This window comes from Anopheles nili, chromosome X (genome assembly GCF_943737925.1).
Source record: "Anopheles nili chromosome X, idAnoNiliSN_F5_01, whole genome shotgun sequence".
NCBI lineage: Eukaryota > Metazoa > Arthropoda > Insecta > Diptera > Culicidae > Anopheles > Anopheles nili.
The window spans coordinates 4,939,650-4,960,379 of record NC_071293.1 but is presented as its reverse complement, the minus strand read 5'-3'; the positions used below and the strand labels follow the sequence as shown (position 1 = coordinate 4,960,379).

General features: G+C 48.2%; 1 protein-coding gene across 1 annotated transcript; it reads left to right on the top strand.

Annotated features, from left to right (window-relative positions):
- The first annotated feature begins 1,196 nt into the window (after positions 1 to 1,196).
- On the top strand, positions 1,197 to 16,458 carry LOC128729200 (kinesin heavy chain). Its single transcript, XM_053822857.1, has 8 exons — positions 1,197 to 1,343; positions 5,971 to 6,809; positions 6,876 to 8,129; positions 8,239 to 8,340; positions 14,033 to 14,150; positions 14,231 to 14,570; positions 14,656 to 14,793; positions 14,873 to 16,458. The coding sequence occupies exons 1-8, from the start codon at positions 1,197 to 1,199 to the stop codon at positions 14,884 to 14,886; spliced, it is 2,952 nt and encodes a 983-aa protein (XP_053678832.1). The 3' UTR covers positions 14,887 to 16,458.
- The last annotated feature ends 4,272 nt before the right edge of the window (positions 16,459 to 20,730 follow it).

Genomic DNA, 20,730 nt, shown 5'->3' with positions numbered 1-20,730 from the left:
ATGATCGAGCAAAAGAGGAGAAGGGGGGGGGGGGTGTGGCACCTGTTTTGTTATGCTCGTTGGTGGTGGGTTTTTGTTGAAGAAAAAAAAGGAAAGTCTTTTACCTGGAGCCCGGAATGTTTTTATTCTCACTTCTTTCGAGGAAGCGCCACCTATCGGTGGTTAGCTGCACCACCTGCGACGCATTCATTTTGGGGCTTTGCCTTTTCCCATTTTCCCACTCGAATTTTCCACCCGGTGTGGGCTGTTTGTTTTTGTTGCTATCGCTTTTGCTGTTGTTGTTGTTGGCGAGCTGCCACCCGTGGTTGTGTTCGTGCGTGGGGGTTTTTCTTTCGCGACATATCGGCGTCTCGGGACAGGTTTTTCGCTTCTCTCATTTTGTTGCTCCTTTTTTTTTTGATCACCACAAAACGGCACACCTGCATCGGAGAGAAAACTCTCTTCGTGCGCTCGCGCGAAAAAAAGAGAGTGAGAGAGTGTCATGTTTTCCAGTTCCATCTACCCGAAGCGAAACATTTCCACCGTGGAAAGCGCCAACAACGCAAGCCGAAAGAAATCCGACACAAAAGTAAAAAAAAATCCGCCCATCGATTTTCCCGACTCTCGGGTCGCTGGCTCCGATGCCGGATGGGAAAAACAGTCGGAAAAGCGTTGCCGCCCAGTGCTAATCGTGCCGTTTTTCTTCCTCAATTTTGTGGCAGGATCAACGCGGAAAGGAGCGCAGGGGGGACCTGGCTGTAGCGACACGAGTGGCCGCGATCTACGAGGAGAGGAAGGAGGCGAGAGGTGGTGGAGTGGCCGCGCACCCGCACCTCTGGATGTGCAATCGCTGGTTTCCGCGTGTTGGCCAGACGTGTGAAAATTCTGCTGCCAACCCCTACCACCAACATTCGTTAGTGTTTCGTGTAGCTTAGTGCGTGCGTGCCTGTGTGTGTGCGTCTGTGTCTCTCTGTGTCTGTGTACTCGCGTATGTATGTGGGGCGCGTATGTGCGCGGATGTGCTAAAAGGACTTTTAGTGTAGCGCACGTGTAGAAGGAGGAGGAGGAGGAAGAGGAGGAGATTTCCCGATTTCCTCCCAGCCCTACCCTGCCCCCCCGCGACGCAGTGAATTTTCGCAAGCTCCCCATCCCATCCTCCCCCACCCGCGACCCAAACCTCCAGCACGTAGCTGTAACAACATAAACACACACACATCATGTCGGGCGTGCGGGAAATTCCGGCGGAGGACAGCATCAAGGTGGTGTGCCGGTTCCGGCCCCTCAACGACAGCGAGGAGCTCGCCGGATCGAAGTTCGTCGTGAAATTTCCTTCCGGTCCGGAGGAAAATTGTCTCTCGATTGGGGTAAGTAGCCGTGTCTCTGTGACCTTCATGCGAGGGGAGAGAGGGATAAGGTGTGTGTGTGTGAAGCTTCGAACGCCGGATGTTGGCCTTGGGATAAAAGGCACGGACTTACGACGGAGCTTACGTAACACTGCACGATAAACCAGCTCCGTATGTCCTTATCTGGAGCGGTTCTGGATTGTTTTTCATTCGAAGAAAAAGGGAAACCTTGTGGCCCAGGCTGGACCCAGGACAATTTTGGACAATGAGCGGCAATTTAAATGTACTGCTGTTCAAATTATTTTTCTGGCGTTTTTCCTTTGCAATAAAAAGCCACAGTACGCAGGTCTCAAAACTGTAGCATTGTTTTTATTTTCACCACCCCACCCAGGGGCCCGTGGAACATGTTTTTGCCATCAACAAACACCCCATTTTGGCGGCCATCAATGCATAAGAAAACAGTTTTCATGTGCCTGGAGTAAATCCTCCTTTTTGAAGGTAATTCCAAAAGAAAAAGCTCCTTCAAGAAAAGCAACATTTGCTTTTCTTTTTGCGAAACGCTTCTGGCACGCCTAGCGCGCAATAACGTGAAGTAGAAGGGGAGTTTTCCCAGGCGGTGAGGAAGGTGGGGGTTGGGGGTGTTCTCCCCCAAAACAAGGAACGACCTTGAATTTTCGGCGATCAAAAAACACAGAGTCCGCGTTCTCTCTTCGTGTTCAGTTTCCTCTTTTTCCTTTTTCTGGCGCTGGTTCATGCGCGTGACGAGCCTTTTCTGCCGTTTCCGTGAAACTGCAGGCTGGAAAAGCTACCCCCTCGGTGGGTGGGAAATTAAGGAACACACGAAGAGTGCCCTCTGACGGTCGTGTTTGGAAGTAGGCTGCAAGTAGAAAGGCAGACAGACAGGCAGAGGGAAAACGAACCCAAGCTCCAGCAATCAATCAATGGGAAAATCAATTTTCCCTCCATCACCACTACAACAATCAACCATTGCACCGCAACCCATCAACCTCTGGCTGATTTTAGCTCAACACGCGAAAGTGCATCGGTCAAACGAGAGAAAGAAAATGAAGCAGCGAAGCACAAACGTCGTCTCTTCACCTGCTAGCCTACTTCTTGCAGCTCACTGCGTCTCTGTTTCGATTCACTACACTTTATATACACAGCTAGCGCATTAAAATGGCCTTTTTGCCTCTTAAAAGTATTCAGGAACGACCTCAGAGAGAGAGAGAGAGCAAAGCTCAAATATTGACCGAACAGAATGATTTGGTCTTTTTCTGGAAGGATAAAATTAGATGAAATAATAATGCATTTGAACACACCTTCGGCAGCTATCTTGAAATCGAATAAAGTGACGAATAAGCGCACTAAATCGATATGCTATTTTATCTATAATTGATTATTGAATGATTGATGCTCATTTAGAATGTATGTTAAGAGGTTACTTTTTTATTGTCATCTGGATCCCTAAAACGTACATTTACTAGTCAAATAGAGTTTGATAAGGTATTTTCTACGCTCTAAACCATCTAAGAAGTAAACCGTCAAAAGAAGCAAGCTATTTATCGTAGCACGAACTGTTCGAAGCAACTGATCTGATCTCATTCAGTTAGCTAAACTAATCGCCATACCACGAGCTCACTGACGTGAAATTGGCCCCAACATGACTCACCACAGTCGCAAACAATTAGTGCCATGCCTTCCTATACGCTAACCAAACCCACGGACCTTAGATGGCGTTGGCGTGTTGTACTTCATGGTCAGGAGTGGGCCTCGAGAAAGAGTAAGCGTTCGTTTGGAAGGTGAGGACTTGACGCAGATCAGGGCCACTACCACCTCCAGATAAACCCCCTGCTGAAAGGGGTTTCTTTCGTCATTTTCATGCTCTTTTTTTTGCAGTACCGCCGTCTGAATCTCTCCGAATCGCGTTGGTCAAAAAGCGAAGCGAAAGCCCCTCGTGGTGGAGAAAAGTGAACCCGCGCTGTAGTATCATGACACCGATGACGTCAGCGGGTTGGGGGGAGGGGAGGGTGCGGTCGATCCTGGAAGGGGTTGTAAAGAGTTCATACACACACCCACCCTTAGTCGTACTTGAGGATATGAGGGTTAACTAATTTTTAGCAGAATGCAACGTACTGCTGCTGAGGTCTTGAGGTCGTCTTGTGAGCTCATCTCCACACATTGGCATCTTAATTCGGTGCCTGTGTGTGTGTTTATGTGTGGATTGCTTTGAAGTTAAGTCTCTCGAAGCGGTAAGAGGGTGGTGCAAAAACAACTTATGTGTAAAGAGAAGCAAAAACAAAAAAAAAGATGGCGATAAAAAGAAATTGCCAAACTCATCATATGGTGGCGAGAGGGTGGTTTTTTTGTGCTGACTCACCCCCCCCCCCCCCTCCCCAATCCACGATGAAGTTGTGTTTCCCCTTTTGGAGCATGAAGAGAGGTTGAGCCCCCTACCTGTTCGTTGTCCAACAACCCCTCCTGGGAGGCCCATCTTTTTCGCGGTTTATGGATTTATTTCTCCGACCGACATTTCGGGCGCGAGCTTTGCTTTTGAGCGCAGTGAGAGGAAAAAATAAATAAAATCAAGCAACCGCAAGGCAGCAAAACTAACGAAAAAAAAAGAAAAGAAAAAGGCACGGCTTCTCTCGGCACCTTAAGCAACCGGAAACGAGCCGCATTCGAGCGTGGCCACGGAAAAAGGAAAATGGCGCATGTGTCTACGTGTGCTGAAGGTTTCGAGCTTTCTACATCTTTCTTTTTTTTTGTCTTCCCCACCCGTTTGCAGTCATTTATTTGCTAGCATTATTACAATACAATTTTTGCCCCCCTTTTCCCCCCTGCTCGTTGTATGATGGACACACACACATACACGTTTAGGTCTCGCCTTAGTGGGTTAGCAATCAACTGCTGCCTCGTTGGAGCTGAAAAGCAGCAGCAAAAAAGCCTCCACGAAAGCTCTCCAAATTACGGGCGAAAGGGGAAAAAACAAATGCTTTTGCGTGTCTCCTCACTGCCCGCGTGCGCATGTGTGTGTGTGTGTGTAGATAAAGGAAAATCACCAGAGCACACACACCCGATTGGAGCATGGAATGAAACGAAATAAATTACCCTTCACACGCGACTGCCAGTTGGAAACCGAACCACACTGGGAGATTTGCTTCAGGTGGGCATTTCAAACCCACCCTATTCTACTGCTGATTGGGTTCAACCCCCACCCCCCCTCCCTTCTGACACGTGTGGTGACCATTTTGTTCCTTGCACCCACTCACACAATGCTCAACGATCGGATCATGTCATGTTTATTTAATTCCGCGTCCGCTCGACGACGCACCACAAACAGAGGCAGCATTTTCCGGGGGTTTTTCCAACCACGTGCTAGTTTTTCCCGTGCCCTCCCACCGGCCGGTTTCGTGATCTGACCGGCGATGGTGGAAGACTCCCTTGTTCCTGTGGTCGCTAAAAATAGTCACCCATTTGACTGGCTCATTGCTATCGTTTACCGATCGGAATGTAAAATGCTATTACGGAGCGAAGAGCTTATCGTTCTTTTTTTGTTTTGTTTTGCTGGGGGGAGATTTTTCTCGCACTTTGCGCCCATATTTGTTGCCCGTTTCGCAATGAGGTCACCGATGAGGCAATGAGGGAAGCGATACACCACACCGATAGCGTGAGCCAGTTGCGAATTTCTGCGATCATGTGTTGGCCGTTGGCGCAATTCCGGGAGTTGGTTCCACGCTGGCGGCTGAAAATGTGCCTGACAACGTGACAGGGGGGGGGGAGAAGGACCTCACAGGGTGGTTCTAGCGGCAGGGTTTTTTGGTTCTATGCCGTCAGTGTGTTGGCACGCTAATGGGTTATTTTGAAGCCGTGACGAATCGAGCTGCCCTTCTTGCTTTAGAAATCAACAGACAGGGAGAGAGGGAGAGAAAAAATACACATTGTGCGTAAAACGGTAGGGAGTGCTTTCTTTTTCTTTTTCCTTCCCGCTTACTTTCCAACCCCCCCCCCCCCCCCCACCAAAATGAGCGAATTTGGTCCTCGGTTGAGTGCTTTTCCGGCGTCGCTGAATCACGTCAGCGAGCAATCATAAATCGCTCTTGTTCGCTTTCCCTCCTCGGTTTATGTCCGAGGTTGGCTTTCACCGTGTCTGTGGCATTTGAAAAGAGATGCGACGGTCTCGTGCAGGGGTTCGAACCACATATGCTTAGGGGAATCTTCTGCAGAACGTAGCTGACGAAGTTGGATGCGTAGAAATAAAGGGAAGATAAAATAACCCCCCAGTAAAGACGGACGGGAGTGTACGATGTATAACACTCATATGGGAGTTTAATTAATGACGCAAACAATGCTATTTCCACGTACGTGATGACTTATAATGGTGGGGTAATTAATAACACATGACGTATTCTGTAGCTAATGATCTAATAGTCTCGTACCAGTGTAAAAGTGTTGGGCAAACGGTCTTACTACTACCACACTGCTTTGGGGGTATGAAAGAGAGAGAGAGAGAGAACAAATTTGTCGTGAAGAATAATTGCAAATAGGGCTACGTAGTACAATTGGAATGAGTATTATTTTTGACAGATCTGACAACCTTCATCCAACGAAGATCCTTCTCAGATGTACTAACTAGTAACTGTCATTTCAGGGCAAAGTGTACCTCTTCGATAAAGTGTTCAAACCGAACGCAACACAAGAGAAGGTGTACAATGAGGCGGCAAAGTCGATCGTCTCGGACGTCCTGGCCGGCTACAACGGCACGATCTTCGCCTACGGTCAAACGTCCTCCGGTAAAACGCACACGATGGAGGGCGTAATCGGTGACCCGGCCAAGCAGGGCATCATACCGCGCATCGTGAACGACATCTTCAACCACATCTACACGATGGAGATGAACATCGAGTTCCACATCAAGGTGTCGTACTACGAGATCTACATGGACAAGATCCGCGATCTGCTGGACGTGTCGAAGGTGAACCTGAGCGTGCACGAGGACAAGAACCGGGTGCCGTACGTAAAGGGTGCATCGGAGCGGTTCGTCTCCAGCCCGGAGGAGGTGTTCGAGGTGATCGAGGAGGGCAAATCGAACCGGCACATCGCTGTGACCAACATGAACGAGCACTCGTCCCGTTCGCACTCGGTCTTTCTGATCAACGTGAAGCAGGAGAACATGGAGAACGAGAAGAAGCTGTCCGGCAAGCTGTACCTGGTCGATCTGGCCGGTTCCGAGAAGGTGTCGAAGACGGGCGCCGAAGGTACGGTGCTGGATGAGGCGAAGAACATCAACAAATCGCTGTCGGCGCTGGGCAACGTGATCTCCGCCCTGGCCGACGGTAACAAGACACACATCCCGTACCGTGACTCCAAGCTGACGCGTATCCTGCAGGAATCGCTCGGTGGTAACGCGCGCACCACCATCGTCATCTGCTGCTCGCCTGCAAGCTTCAACGAGTCGGAAACGAAGTCGACACTTGATTTCGGTCGCAGGTAATACCGTGAGCAAGGTGATGGTTGGCCGACTCTGCTGATTCTTTCCCTTTTTACTCGTTACAGAGCGAAGACGGTCAAGAACGTGGTATGCGTGAACGAAGAGCTAACGGCTGAGGAGTGGAAACGGCGATACGAGCGAGAGAAGGACAAGAACACCAAGCTGAAGGGAAAGATCGAAAAGCTGGAAGCGGAATTGGCCCGATGGCGTGCAGGCGAAACGGTCAACGTCGAGGAGCAGCTCGATTTGCAGCAGGACGCGATGGAGGCAAGCACACCGAACGTGGAGGTGTTGCTGGCCCAGCCGGCTGATCTGCCTGTTCCGGCGACACCGGGCGGTGGAGGCTTGCCGTTGTCGGCCGAGCGGGACACGCTCGAGGTCGAGCGGGAACGCTTGTACCAGCAGCTGGACGAAAAGGACGAGGAGATCAACCAGCAGTCGCAGTACGTGGAGAAGCTGAAGGAGCAGATCATCGATCAGGAGGAGCTGATCGCGAACACGCGCCGCGACTACGAGAACCTGCAGTCGGAGATGACTCGCATCCAGCAGGAGAACGAGAACGCGAAGGAGGAGGTTAAGGAGGTGCTGCAGGCGCTCGAGGAGCTCGCAGTCAACTACGACCAAAAGTCGCAGGAGATCGAACTGAAGAACAAGGAGATCGATACGGTGAACGACGAGCTGCTGCAAAAGCAGACGGCGCTGAACAGCGTCCAGTCGGAGCTGCAGCAGTTGAAGGATATGTCGTCGCATCAGAAGAAGCGCATCAACGAGATGCTGACGAACCTGCTGCGCGATCTGTCAGAGGTTGGGCAGGCGCTGGCAGCCGACCAAAACGAGATGAAGATGAACGTGGAGGCGACGGCCGGCAAGGTTGAGGAAGAGTTCACCGTCGCCCGGCTGTACATCAGCAAGATGAAGTCGGAGGCCAAGAACCTGTCGGCTCGGTGCGCCAACCTCGAGACGCTCCAGCAGGACACCTGCCGGAAGGCGGGCGATTACGAGAAGAAGTTGAGCGAATGTCAGCTGCTGATCTCGCAGCACGAGGCTCGCATGAAGTCACTGCAGGAGTCGATGCGTGAGGCCGAGAACAAGAAGCGTACGCTGGAGGAGAACATCGACGCATTGCGGGAGGAATGCGCCAAGTTGAAGGCGGCCGAACAGGTGTCGGCGGTGAATGCGGAGGAGAAGCAGCGTGCCGATCAGCTGCGGGTTGCGTTCGAGAGTCAGATGGATCAGCTGCGGGATGTCCACACCAAGCAGGTGTCGGCACTTCGGGACGAGATCTCCGAGAAGCAGGAGCTGATCAACGAACTGAAGGAGTAAGGACATTGGGGACGACTTCAGGGTCTTATCGAACAGCTTGTCTAACGGATCTCCCGGGGGGTATTCTTTTTCTCTTCTTCTTCATCTCTCTCTCTCATTCAACAGTACGAACCAAAAGCTGACCCTTGCCCACCAGCAGATGACGGCCGATTACGAGAAGCTGAAGCAGGAGGAGCAAGAGAAGTCATCCAAGTTGCAGACGCTAATGTCAGTATCACCCACCTCACACTCGCTTCTACTAACACCGTCACAGCATACTCTCCATCACCCACATAACCTCGATTCCAACAAGCTCCACGAACAGCAGCAGCAACAGCAACAGCAGCAGCAGCTTTTCGAAAAGCAACCCGACTGGCTGTCACAGGAGGCTGATGCCTTCCTCACCAAGCGGCACTCCTCGCCACCGGGCGCATCTTCCGGTCTGGTGTCGCCGGCCTCTAGCCTTGAACACCTCGGTGGTACCCCGGCCCGGGCCGCGTCTCTCGTACGCCTGCTGCAGGCGGTGTTGAATGAGGACGAACAGCGCAAGACACCGCCCAATAGCGTGTCCCCGTCGCATCCGGCTAACGGCCAGCGGTTGTCAAAGCGGGACAAAAATCGGGCCAATGAAGAGAACGCCAGGTTGACGCCTTCCGCAACACCTGAAAGGCACCAGCAGCAGCAACCAGCCCAGCAACAGCGGAAACGCACCGCCGGCAAGAACCGGCGGGTGTTGAATTTTCGAAGCTCAAAGCGAGATGATGAGCGTGAAGCGATGGGTCTGGCGGCGGCCGTGGCCAAACCGTCACGGCAGCATCAACCCCGGTGCCGATCGGCGGACTCATCGCCGGCGCCTTGTGACGCTCTTGAGGGTGGATGTGGTTGGCCGGGCAGGTTGATTAGCTCGCTGTTGCCGAAGGGTATGCCGACTCTTCAGCTACACCTGCTTATCTCACTTACGATGGTTCTGCTGACGCACCGTTGCCCACAGTTTATGTTGGTGCTGTAAGATGGCTGCGTGTGGCAGGGTTTTTATTTTCAATAATTTTTAAGATTCACTTCACTCGGTTTTCATGCGCGTCTTCGAGGTTCTCTTTCGATTTGCGTTTGCGACTAGGAATGCGTTTGTAGTATTAGGATTTTTTTCTAGTCCATCTATTGACCCAAAAGTGGTAGCTCTGTGGTGGTCTGTAGAACAGACAAGCGTGCTCAAAAAGGAGTTAACGGCTCGTAGATTTGCTACACCGTTCAATCTTTTTGATGCTTACATGCTCCTAAGAGTAATCTGAAAACTGACCTAGTCAAATCGTGCAATTATTTTACCTCTGCCGTTGATGTAAATGTGCAGAGCGAGTGCCTTTTTTGATCTTACTTAAGTTTTATGCTTGCTTTACAAGCTCGAGTAGAATTTTCGTATTTATTTTTTTTCTGATTGGTACAAACGAAGGGACTTCCTACGATCTTTAGTTAAGTATATATGCTCGTTTCTGTGATACAGCTCTTCTACTTTCGGTTATGTTGATGATTAGTTTATAGGAACTATTATACTTTAACTGTCGCAGCAATATCGGAGGGAAAATTGTAGATGCATTTATGAGAGTGTTGTACCATTCGGTCCTCGCAGTGGCCGGATGCGATGCGAAGTAGAACAAAAGGACCTTTTGCTAGGTTCATTATGTGGTACGAAACCGCACGAACAAAAATGTAATCGTATAGCGAAAGGAACGTTCCGTTCTGTTAGCCTGTTAGTGATTTACTTACGATTCAGCTCAATTGATGGGGCTTCAGCGTTTGCGTTCGTGGTTTTTCCTCTCGCTTGGGAAAAGCTAGGGGGAAAATTAATTGTTTTATATGTATAGGTTACACTGTGTACTAATGTTGTTGACTATTGTGTAGATTCTCGAACAGCAGGAACTAACGCGTTTTGATTGGGTTCCCATCCAACCGGATCGAATCTCCATGCATAGGTGTTATAAGAAAACGCAAATGTATAGTATTTTGAGCCCACCTCAACCAACGGCCGCACTTTCCTTGCTCTCTAAAGCCTTTTTGCTTCTGTGATAGCAAACCTTAAAAAGCATTATTATAGTATTACATGCGAACGGAATGGCACCCAACCGATATCGATGTAAGATATGTAAAACTTTTCCAATAGCTAATACTCCGAGCTTTGTTTTTAGCTACCGCCTAAACGCTTTATCGATAGAAATAAGTTTGATAAGGGCATTGGTTTGTTCTTATTATTTTACAAGCTGCGTTGAGGTTCCGTTCTGTCTGTATCGCTGAACCATTCCCACTGGATGTTATCATTTTGCAACCCTTCAATCTGTCATCAGAAGAAGGGAAGGTGTAGATTAAAACTGAGTATGTCACGAATGCGTCTAACGTTTACTAGTATGGACAGGAGCACGGAAGAAGGCAAGAGACCAATGTTGAGGCTGACGGGCAAATTGTTGAACCGGCTCATAGCTCTCCTGGTTGAGGTTATGGTCGGGATGCTAATGGAAAATAGGGAAGGACGTCTTCCTCCCGTGATGCGATGAAAGTTGGCAGAACTGTGAAGAACTGTGATATAAACAAACAAAAAAACCTGCTGCAATTATGACGTTCGACGCTCGATGGAAATGAAGGAAGATGAGTTTTGCGTACAGAAATTTGCGTTCCAAACGGTGTGACGATAATTCATCCTGTGGCGCTTCAAAAAATGACAGATGTTGTGCTTACATGTGTATTAGTTCCCCCTTCGCCAAGCAGAACACACCTCCACACGCACAGAGGCAGGATGCGTAGGCATCGGTAGGCAATACAAGCGGATTGTGAGCGAACGAATTCATTTTGACACATGGGGATAGCGATCAAAGAAAGAGAGCGGATCTCTAATTTTCCCTAAAAACCTCGCCCGAAACAATCGTACGTGAACCAACAGAACCAACACACGCCACACTCGAACCTCTCAACAGCTAAAAACAACCATCTAATCACCCCTGATCCACTCCTCTATCGCTCCAGTAGTATTCTGTTCATATTCTCTACTACTTCTCTCTCGCTCAAGGCGCATGCTTTTCACTCTAATCTGTTTTTTGGTTCAACTGTTGTTTGCGATGCGTTTTTCACTGTACTTTCTTTTGTTTTTGCTTGCTTCCCTAGGGCCGCACCCTTTTTGCGAGTATATGTCGCTCAGCTGTAACTATTGTTTCGAGTTTTTTCTTTTTGTTCGTACACACTCTCGATTCACTCCAGTCTTGTAGCCAGGATATATCCAGCGAGACATGTTTCTTTTTAGTTTGGCTTACGTATTAATTGTTTCCAGCTTCCGATGCATTCGTGGGCAATCGCGCAATGCTGCTGATGCCGAGGTTGCTGCATTGAGAAGATCCTCGCAGGAACGCAAACTTTTCCTCTCAATCCAACCCCAAACCCGGGGGGGGAGATCGAAGTCAACGTCGCGTATTTTTGTGTGTGTTGGACATATTACGGTCCGTTGATTAGGTTTTTGACATTTTGGAGCAAGAAGGTGGTGCCACCAATACAGTTCAGTTCATAAAGGCCAAGCTGGAGCCTATCGAGATGAAGATGCTAGACGCGGAATGCGAGGAGGCACTAGAAAAGAGCCCCAAAGGTCGCAATCTCGGACGTCCTGCTTCGTGATGGGCGGGGGCCTGTGTCTGTGCGTGTGCGGTTTGTCTTGCTTTAGATTCGTTTCTAGGTACAGTAGGTGCTCACACTCTCCATGCGCATGTAGTTGGAGTGTTTGCGGCTAAACCAGGCCACGGATCATGGCGCAGGCGTTTCGGACGCCACAAGTGCCATGTAATAGTGGTCTGAAAAAGCGATAATGGTGAATCCAGCCAAAAGCTGGTGCGGTGAACGAATCGTATCGCAACTGTCCTGAAACAAAGCTGTTTGGGAAAGACCTGAGGACGAAGAAACTTGCCACGAAGCTATGCTATGAAGAGCAAGAGAGCAAAATTGCTAGCGAGAATGTTGGCGATTGCTGTTTGTGGGCTTACATCTTCTCGCACCAGTTACTCCAACCAACCGAATGCCTTGTTCCTTCTCCCTTGCTTCCCTTACAATGCACGAGTCCAAAGAACTGATGAGAACATGTGTTTCCGTTTCCGAGTGCGATTTGAGTTTGCGAATGCCGAGTGGTGGTAGCAACCGACAGGATCTATTATAGCGCTAGAACAGATGTTAAAGTGTAGGATCTAGGAATCAGGGGGCTGGCTGAATCAAAGGCTTTTTGTACCTGATTTAGATAGCAGCGCAGTGATCGTGAAAGGATGTGCCAATTAGCAAAGAACTCCAAAGATGTGGCGGGTGCCAGATAGTAGCAACAATACAGGATGTCCTTTATGGGAGACAGGAAGTTTTTCGGATTCGGCGTGTCGGCAACAGCATGGTTACCGATGCCCCTTACGAAGCAGAAGAAAAACCCGTTCCCTTACTTCCCAAGCTCCACATCCTCCCAATTCGTTGTAGGTACTTTTTCGTTTATTAGATTCCTTCGTTTGTATGTCTACTAAGTTTATGTATACATTTTCTTTACCTCCTGTATAGCCATCTACGTTCGATGTACCTCTTTAGTTACGTTCGCATTTTAGTTAGCTTTCAAACAGTACAATAACGTGACGAATTGGGCAAAGTCCAAGGCGCCCAGCCGCGGACCAGTGTCCACTGCACGCACACACAAACACCTACACGTACACTGCATCACACTCGTACACAACGCGCATATCCTAACATAGCAGCTTGTATGGATGGCTTCCATTGAGTCTCGTCACCCCCAGCGGGTGCATGTAGCATTTTGTCAGTTAACATTTGCTTTAAGCACATACTACAACCCAGCAACGTTTGTACGACGGGGGTTGTTAGATGTAGCAGGTCCTGTTTCAGCTTCAGTCATTCCCTGAAAATATCCATTTATCATGGTTAAACACGAGGATGCGTTTCAAACACACAACAGTAACTGCGATTATACGAACGGAGGCTTCGGGCTAGGTGCATACAGGATGTAGAGAATCTCCCAGCAGCCCTCTTCTGCTTCTAAGGCGATCTTCTCTGACGTAGGCACTGCTCAGATATAGGACAATAATGAGGAGTGTGGAGGCACTGATAGGCAGCACCCGGTTGCACGGTAGATAGAGCACTGTATGTTGGCTGTTGCAGCACGATCACGTTAACAGGCTTCTATCGCTGTGACTAGCGCCATTAGACGGACATTAGGGTCTTTCGAGGCTTGTCGATAGCATGGAGCAGTGCCCATGGAATTTGTGCAATAGTAAGCTATGTCTCGGAACATGAGAGAACAGGAAGGATAATACCAAGCGGTTAGAAGTATCATCTTTGGAAAAATTGGAGAACCGTGTCCTGTATAGTGTGCTAATCATGCACAACCAGAAATATTAGTAGCGGATAAATCAAGGAAAAGAATTGCATGTTATGTACAGTGTGTAAAATAAGAGAGATGATTATATATATACTTATATACATTTACAACCCAAGCAAGGACTAATACCAATACGTCTGAATGTAATATTTTGCTAGAAAAAACACATCGGTAAATTGTATGTAAGGTAAATTATATCCGATGAATCGTAGTCTACGTGCGCGGTATGTTAACGATGTAACATGTGCAATATAGCGAAACGATACGCTAAATCAAAACGGAAAGGCAAACTCAAGATGCGGCGGAAGTGCATTCATTAAAACAGGAAATATCAAACGGATGTACACATGTTCTCATTTGGTTTTAAGTTTGCAGTTATTTTCCTTCATTCAAATGTAATCCTCCTTCATCTGCAACGAATCATTCCGGTGCTGTGCTACAGGTTTCTCAATTTTTCTCGTTCCTCAACACCCATTCCTACTTCATCCGTTTTGTGTCTTTTTCCTTTGGGGGGTTGTCATCAACTTACAGGCTTACCGACGAAAGACGCGAGCAGGCACGCAAGGATCTCAAGGGATTGGAAGACACGGTAGCGAAGGAGCTCCAATCGCTACACGCTCTTCGCAAGCTGTTCGTTCTGGATCTGCAGGTAAGTGGACTAACCCTCCCCGGTTACAGCCACGTGTCACTCTTTATCTCTCTCACACATTGTCCCTCCTCTCTCTTCAGGCGCGCATCAAGAAGTCGCTAAACTCGGAGGACACCGAGGACGACGGTGGTTCGCTGGCGCAAAAGCAGAAGATATCGTTCCTCGAGAACAACCTCGAGCAGTTGACGAAGGTCCACAAGCAGCTCGTGCGGGATAACGCGGATCTGCGGTGCGAGCTGCCGAAGCTCGAGAAGCGCCTCCGGACGACGGTTGAGCGCGTGAAGGCCCTCGAGACGGCGCTGAAGGAAGCGAAGGAGGGTGCGATGCGCGACCGGAAGCGCTACCAGTACGAGGTGGACCGCATCAAGGAGGCCGTTCGCCAGAAGAACCTGGCCCGTCGCGGACCGCAAGCACAAATCGGTACGATTCTATGGATGAAGCCGTTTCAGAGACATTCGGGAACGTGTACTAATATTTTTTTACTCCTCATTCGGAATACCTGCAGCTAAGCCAATTCGGGCCGGACAGGGACAATATTTGTTCAAGAGCGGTGGTACGGGAGCGGGCAATGCGGCCCCTGGTGGCGGAACCGCTATCACCCCCAAGGCAATGTCGGACGAAAAGCGAAAGTCCCAGATTAAGGGTAGGTGTATACCGACACGTGTCGAGCTAGCGAATGTGAACCAATATATGGACCTAATGGTACTTCTTTCTCTTTCCAGATATGGATAGTTGAATTCACTGGCCAGTCACGGTCGCTCCGTCTGCATTGCGGGAGGATGACTCCCAGTAGCTAAGGGAAAAAACGGCTAGAGTTGAGCACGCGCAGGTTTTACACAACACGGCAAACCGGAAAAGCGCCCGACAGGCGGCGGACAAGTAGTTTGGTGGTGTAGGCTGATAGAGGAGGGAGATGCATGCTGGACTGGTGTGACCTAGAGGGAAGGGAGGAGAGATGAATAGAAAGAGTAAAGGGCAATGGTTGCAACACGTGAACTGAATTCGAAACGAGATTCCAGGGCTAAATCGAAATCCGAATGAGTAGAAAGGGTTGGTGACATTTTCCACCTTTGCGAGCAAAAATTGCGCTTCATGCTGATGGTTGATTCTCTTGGTTGCTACCTACTTTACTTACGACTTCTTTCCACCTCAAGTTCGGCGCTGCTCTCAACTGTTGCAGGAGAATTGTAAAGAAACAACTACTATTACTATATTATTATAATTATTATACTTATGATTATTATTATTATTATATTCTTAAATTAATTCATATCGTATCGTTCGCGTAAGTGAGCAGGGCTGAGCACACTTGGAGCAATCATCATACAACTGCTGTAAGGGCAGCGCCGAATAAACGAGGACGTGAATCAATTGCTAATGGAACAATGAAACCAAGTTGAGGTAGAAGATAGGCTGCGCTCTTCACTTAACGATTAAGGTAGCAGAAATAGCTAACAAGGCTGCTGCTCGCGGCATCTGTTTCTAATATCCGTTATCAACTCTTTTTGACTTCTGTTTTAGATGGTGCGTTCTGTCAGTAATGTGTGGTAAAGTGAGAAGAATCAGAAAATAGAAAGAGAGAGAGCGTGCAATTGTAATTGTAAAGCAGATTTGGTGCAAGCAGGAATGGAGTTACTAGAGTAGACTAATAGCGAAACAAATTTTTCAATTATACAGTGGTAGAAGAACGTCTCCCTCTGGTCCTCTTGTCATGCGCCAACCGGTTTGGGCGGTGTTATGGAACGCCTGTATTGCGGTATCTACTGCTAAGGATCTAAGAATATCCATCTAAAGCCCTTTCTCTCCCTCCTCCAAGTATTTTCCTGCTCCATAGCCCTGCTCATGGGTGCCAGCTAAGTGTGCTATCTTACCGGTCGGTGTATTGTCGCTTCAACACATACACACATTGCAAAACAACAAAAATTAACGCCAAGGGCTTATGATTTTTCCGCTGCATCGCAAGCGAGTATGCAAACGAATCAAACGAGCACACATACATTTGCAAGTCCGGATCTCCAGGATATTGACCCAGAAAGGACAGGAAAAACGGGCTCCCTCGCCTACGCAAACACACACGTCATATAATCATGCTTGCGGCAGCGTAGTAGTTTAGGTCTGAGGGGACGTCGCTGTCGGCTGGATAAATTGCGCTTACTAAAAACAACCCTTACTCTACCAAGCAAACGTATGTAGACCCACAAACCAGTGTAACCCCTCTACTTACGGACAAAATTACTGCTTATTTTAGTGATCAGCAAAAATACAAAATGATGATAAAAGTACTCCCGCCTGTGCATTGCCGGCCGGGTTCCATTAATCGGTGTTTTTTTTTCTAATATGTTTAAGCCCATTAGAAGAATCGTGGAAAAGAGAAATTTGCGCCAATAGCAACCGTTATGTGCACGTTTAGTTGCTTCTAATTATAGTAAATGTAACATATTTTGTTTGCTTGCGACTTGCAAGCTATTCAATTGAAAATCCTTCCGTTAATTGTCTGGCGTAGTTGCTTGCATGCAATTTAATTACAGACATGACTATAGTTATTTTCCAGTATTTTGCTTCTAATGATTCAACCCCTTTAACATTTTTTATTACATTTTCTTCTCGTAGTATGCATATACCATGTCCAAAAGGACCTTTTCATTTTGTAGTCAAAATGTTGTTTAGTTTTTATCTTTTTTTGTGTTAAGATCGTTTAATTTATATTCGATTGGATAAAAGATAGGCACCTAGGAGAAAAAAGACACATTGAATGGGAAAAATGTGTTTTGAAAATCGTTAGGGAATGAGAAAAGAAAAAATACAACAAATGCAAGGCTACTGCCCTAAGTTGCATACAAGTCAATATATGGATACCATTAGAATTGCCTTGCTGCCTTCAAATATCATGAAACATGATCGTTCTTTTATTGGATACCCTTGCAGCTGCTAAAGGTTTGACTTACTTAAGAAGACTTTCCTCGTTTGAATATTTTTGCCTACTAGTCAAGATTCTAGAGCAAAGGGAGTGGTTTATTTTAATTCAATCGTTTAATGGCCATTCATCTTTTCAGTGAAATAAATCTTTACAATTGTACTATCTTTCTGTCTCTCACATCTTTTGTAATTGCTGAACGACTGACCTAGCCTAGGAACAGTTGCGAAACTGCAATTGGTAAGAGTTTCTGGTTTGTAGCAGCTTTCAACTGTCTTCTTTCATCGTTTGATGTTCATCATCTGTACTTATTGCGGACACGAGTAAACGACCAAGTTACGGTATCTTACATACAACGATTTCGTATGTCTGTGGGGTTAAAATCAGTTATTTGTTTCCGAAACTGATGAAACTCAATGCTATTCTGCCTACTGCTCTTCGATATCATTCGAATGTTTGAGCGCGGTAAACAAATCGGGTAGCAAATGTCAAACTGACATCTAACATGGCTGCTCACTGCGTTGCCATGAGCTCACCTACTCACCGCACCGCTGTGGAACGTCAACCCGACCGTTTGTTACTATTTGTGAGGTGTCATTACTGTACGGATGTGGATTTCGAATTCCGGACGCACGGCCACGAACGTACGAGTTTTTCCTGTTTGTTAATTAGTGGCTGCATCCAGTCGATTTTTTTCTGTTTCCTTCTTTTGCCCAGCAGTGTTTGTGCGTGTGTGTGTGCCTGTTGAACTTGGTTTGCGGGGTTTTGTACTCGATTGTCTCGTTTATGTGGCTGGCATATTACCCTTCGCTGTCCGCTCGTGCGTTCCATCGTCAACGCGCTCGTCTTGCGGTCCAGTTGCACTTAGCGTACGTGTATGTGTACTGTATTTCCGCTATTCAATTAAATTGAATCCCGCACCGCACAACCCCCTAAGCCCAACGCTACCGTCCTGGAAACGCCCGGGCATTATTATTATTATTTCTCCTCTGCGTGTAAGTCTCCCTTTCTCCAGCGCTTATTTTCGGTGCTGGAATGCCATCGTGTGTGTGTGTGGGTTTGATTTTTCTCTAAAATCATGAAACACGTCCACTGACCACAGTCGCAGCTCGTAACCATGCTTTGGACCTACGGGAGGTGGTGAGTGGCAGGAGGCACAGACGAACCAAGAGGAGGCCTTCGTCATCACCTTTGCCTGCCAGTGAGCCAGTGTGCGTGTGCGGCTCCGTGTGCCGGTGTGTGCGAGTGATGTGTGTGATTTGTTGCGCTTCCATAGGTTGTGAAGCTAGCCGCGACGAGCCGCCTCCCTGCGCTCACCCTGCCTCCCTGTCCAGCATTCCAGGACACACAACCCGTCGCGTCCGTCTTGCCACGCATACGTATGCCCATATACACACACATACACAGAGACGCCCGGTTGTGAGGTTGTCCAGCCAAAGAAAGTTCTGCTTCCTGGCGAGCCCTGCAACAACGCAGCAACAATTGCAGCCGAATGCAACAACCAACCCAACCGCATCCAACCAACCTGCCTCTGCTCCACCAACCAACCTGCGGATTTGCCGCTGCATCCAATGCACCCCGCGCTCGTTCTCGCTTTCTCCTGCGCCTGTCGCGCTCGCACACCAACGCATGTACGCACGCACTTGCTGGTGTTTCACGTAAAAGTTGCTCTTTCGAGTGGAGCGATGGAGTTTTACATCATCACTTCCATTAGCTGACCGAAGGGTTAGGACAGGAGGGCGAAGAGAAAGAGAGAGAAAGAGAAAGAGTGAGTGAGTGATGCGAAAAAGAAAGTGATACAGCTGGACAACCCCCCCCCCTTCTCTCCACCACCCTGTCTTCACACGCCCACACTGCCACTCACGCCCACCACGGCAACGGCGGGTTGTTCGCTTTGGTATTGGTGATCGATCGTCTCGTGCGCAAGCTGAAATATTTTCCACCAAATGCGAAAAAAAATGTGTTCCGTTTTCCCGAAATCCCATTATTGTTGTTTGCATTTATTTGTCCATTAGTCAAGCAGCTTTGCGAGCGAGAGAGAGAGAATATGGCTGGCATTGCTCGATCTCTCTCTCTCTCTCTCCCTACTTTCGCTAACCACTGTCTTTATAGTATCCGTTTCTGCCCGTGTGGCACAAGATCGTATCGATCAAGCGGGACTCCGACGCGTTTTTGGACAAGCGCACCAACACAACCATACGCAGCGGGCGAAATGTGCAGCTCGCACAGGGTGCCTCGTGCACACAGGTGTGCGCCAATGGACGCGATCTTCGGAGTTCCACGCTACCGGATCGAATCACACCTTCACCTGTTGCGGGAAATTCCATCACATGGTCTCACTCTCTCTTTCTCTTTCACGCACACACCATGCCCCTTTTCGTGTGGTCCGCTCGCGATCGCGCGTGGCTAAAGAGCAATGGAATCCAACCGATCGAGCCACACACAGGTAGATTTGGCGTTACTCGATCGCCACCACCACTACTATTATCGTTGCGGTGAGGCGAGTACGTGGGCAGCTTGCTCGACCCGCCATTGTCTGGAAATTGGCTTCTTTTTTTCTTCTTTCTTTCACCATCTCCTCGTTTGATTGGTTCCGTCTGCTGCCGTTCCCTCGGTGTGTCAAATTTCCCGAAAAGTTGCAACAATTGTTGCGAAGCTCCCATTCCCAACCGGTTGGGAAAGGATTCCGCAACACACACACGCACGCACTCACAGGGTGTGTCAAAGGGCAGCCATCTCGATGCGAAGTCACCGATTGCGCGATGGTTTCATTTAATTTATTTCTTTTTTTCTCTTTCTCTCTCTCTCCCCCTTCCATCCGCTGCATTTCCGGTGCCATCCGATCATGCCCCGCAGACGGAAGCCAGAGTGACAGCGCGATCGATCAAGCTGGTCAGTAGACGGACACATCAAGGATCCGAGGAAGCGTGAAATCCTCGGAAACGTGCTATCCTGTGTGTGGGTGTGTGTTTGTGTGCAGTGATTCTCATTCGCGTGCTGCCATACGCGCGTGTGTGTGTATATGTTTATGTATGTAGTTATTTGTACGTGTGCCGGGTTTAATATTGTGCTTCGAACGTTGTTTTGTGTTTGTCGATGGTGTCATTTTCCGTAAACGTGCGTTCGTGTATGCGTCAGTAATTATACCTAGTTTTTTCGTTGTGTGTTCGTCCCTGTGGCGGGGTAAACAAAAAATAAATAAATACATAACAGTGCAATCTCTCCCACCGTGTGCGTTCTGGGCAGCCTGATCATTTCCGCCTGAGGCTACACCGGAAGTTGACATCAGCTAAAGTCGACGGTTGAAAATACGATCCTTCGAGTGCCTCAGGAAAGCCTGGTAACTTGTTCGTGAAGGAAAGGAAGCATCTCCTTAGCCCTCGTGAAGGTAAGTAATCTCACCGAGTTGATGAGCTATCTTATGTTTTTGACATTCTGTCAAAAAAAGGGTTCGTCGCTTGAGCTTAGTTGATGTCTCTTGTTTTGTGAGTAGTTAAATTTCTCATAAACGACACGAACCTGCGAGAGATGCTGCACTGACGGTATTTTGTTGAAGGTTCTCTCACTCTTGCCTCCAAGACCAAGGAACTAATTGATGTTAAATAATTAACCCTTTAATCTCTAACAAATTTACAAAAACCTAAACAACAATGCTTTTGTAATGAC

Excerpts from the sequence above, each read along its gene's own strand:
- LOC128729200 (XM_053822857.1), top strand. The coding sequence starts at position 1,197 with ATGTCGGGCGTGCGGGAAATTCCGGCGGAGGACAGCATCAAGGTGGTG. Across the intron at positions 6,810-6,875 it reads ACACTTGATTTCGGTCGCAG|AGCGAAGACGGTCAAGAACG; the intron begins GTAATACCGTGA and ends TACTCGTTACAG. Across the intron at positions 14,151-14,230 it reads TGTTCGTTCTGGATCTGCAG|GCGCGCATCAAGAAGTCGCT; the intron begins GTAAGTGGACTA and ends CTCTCTCTTCAG.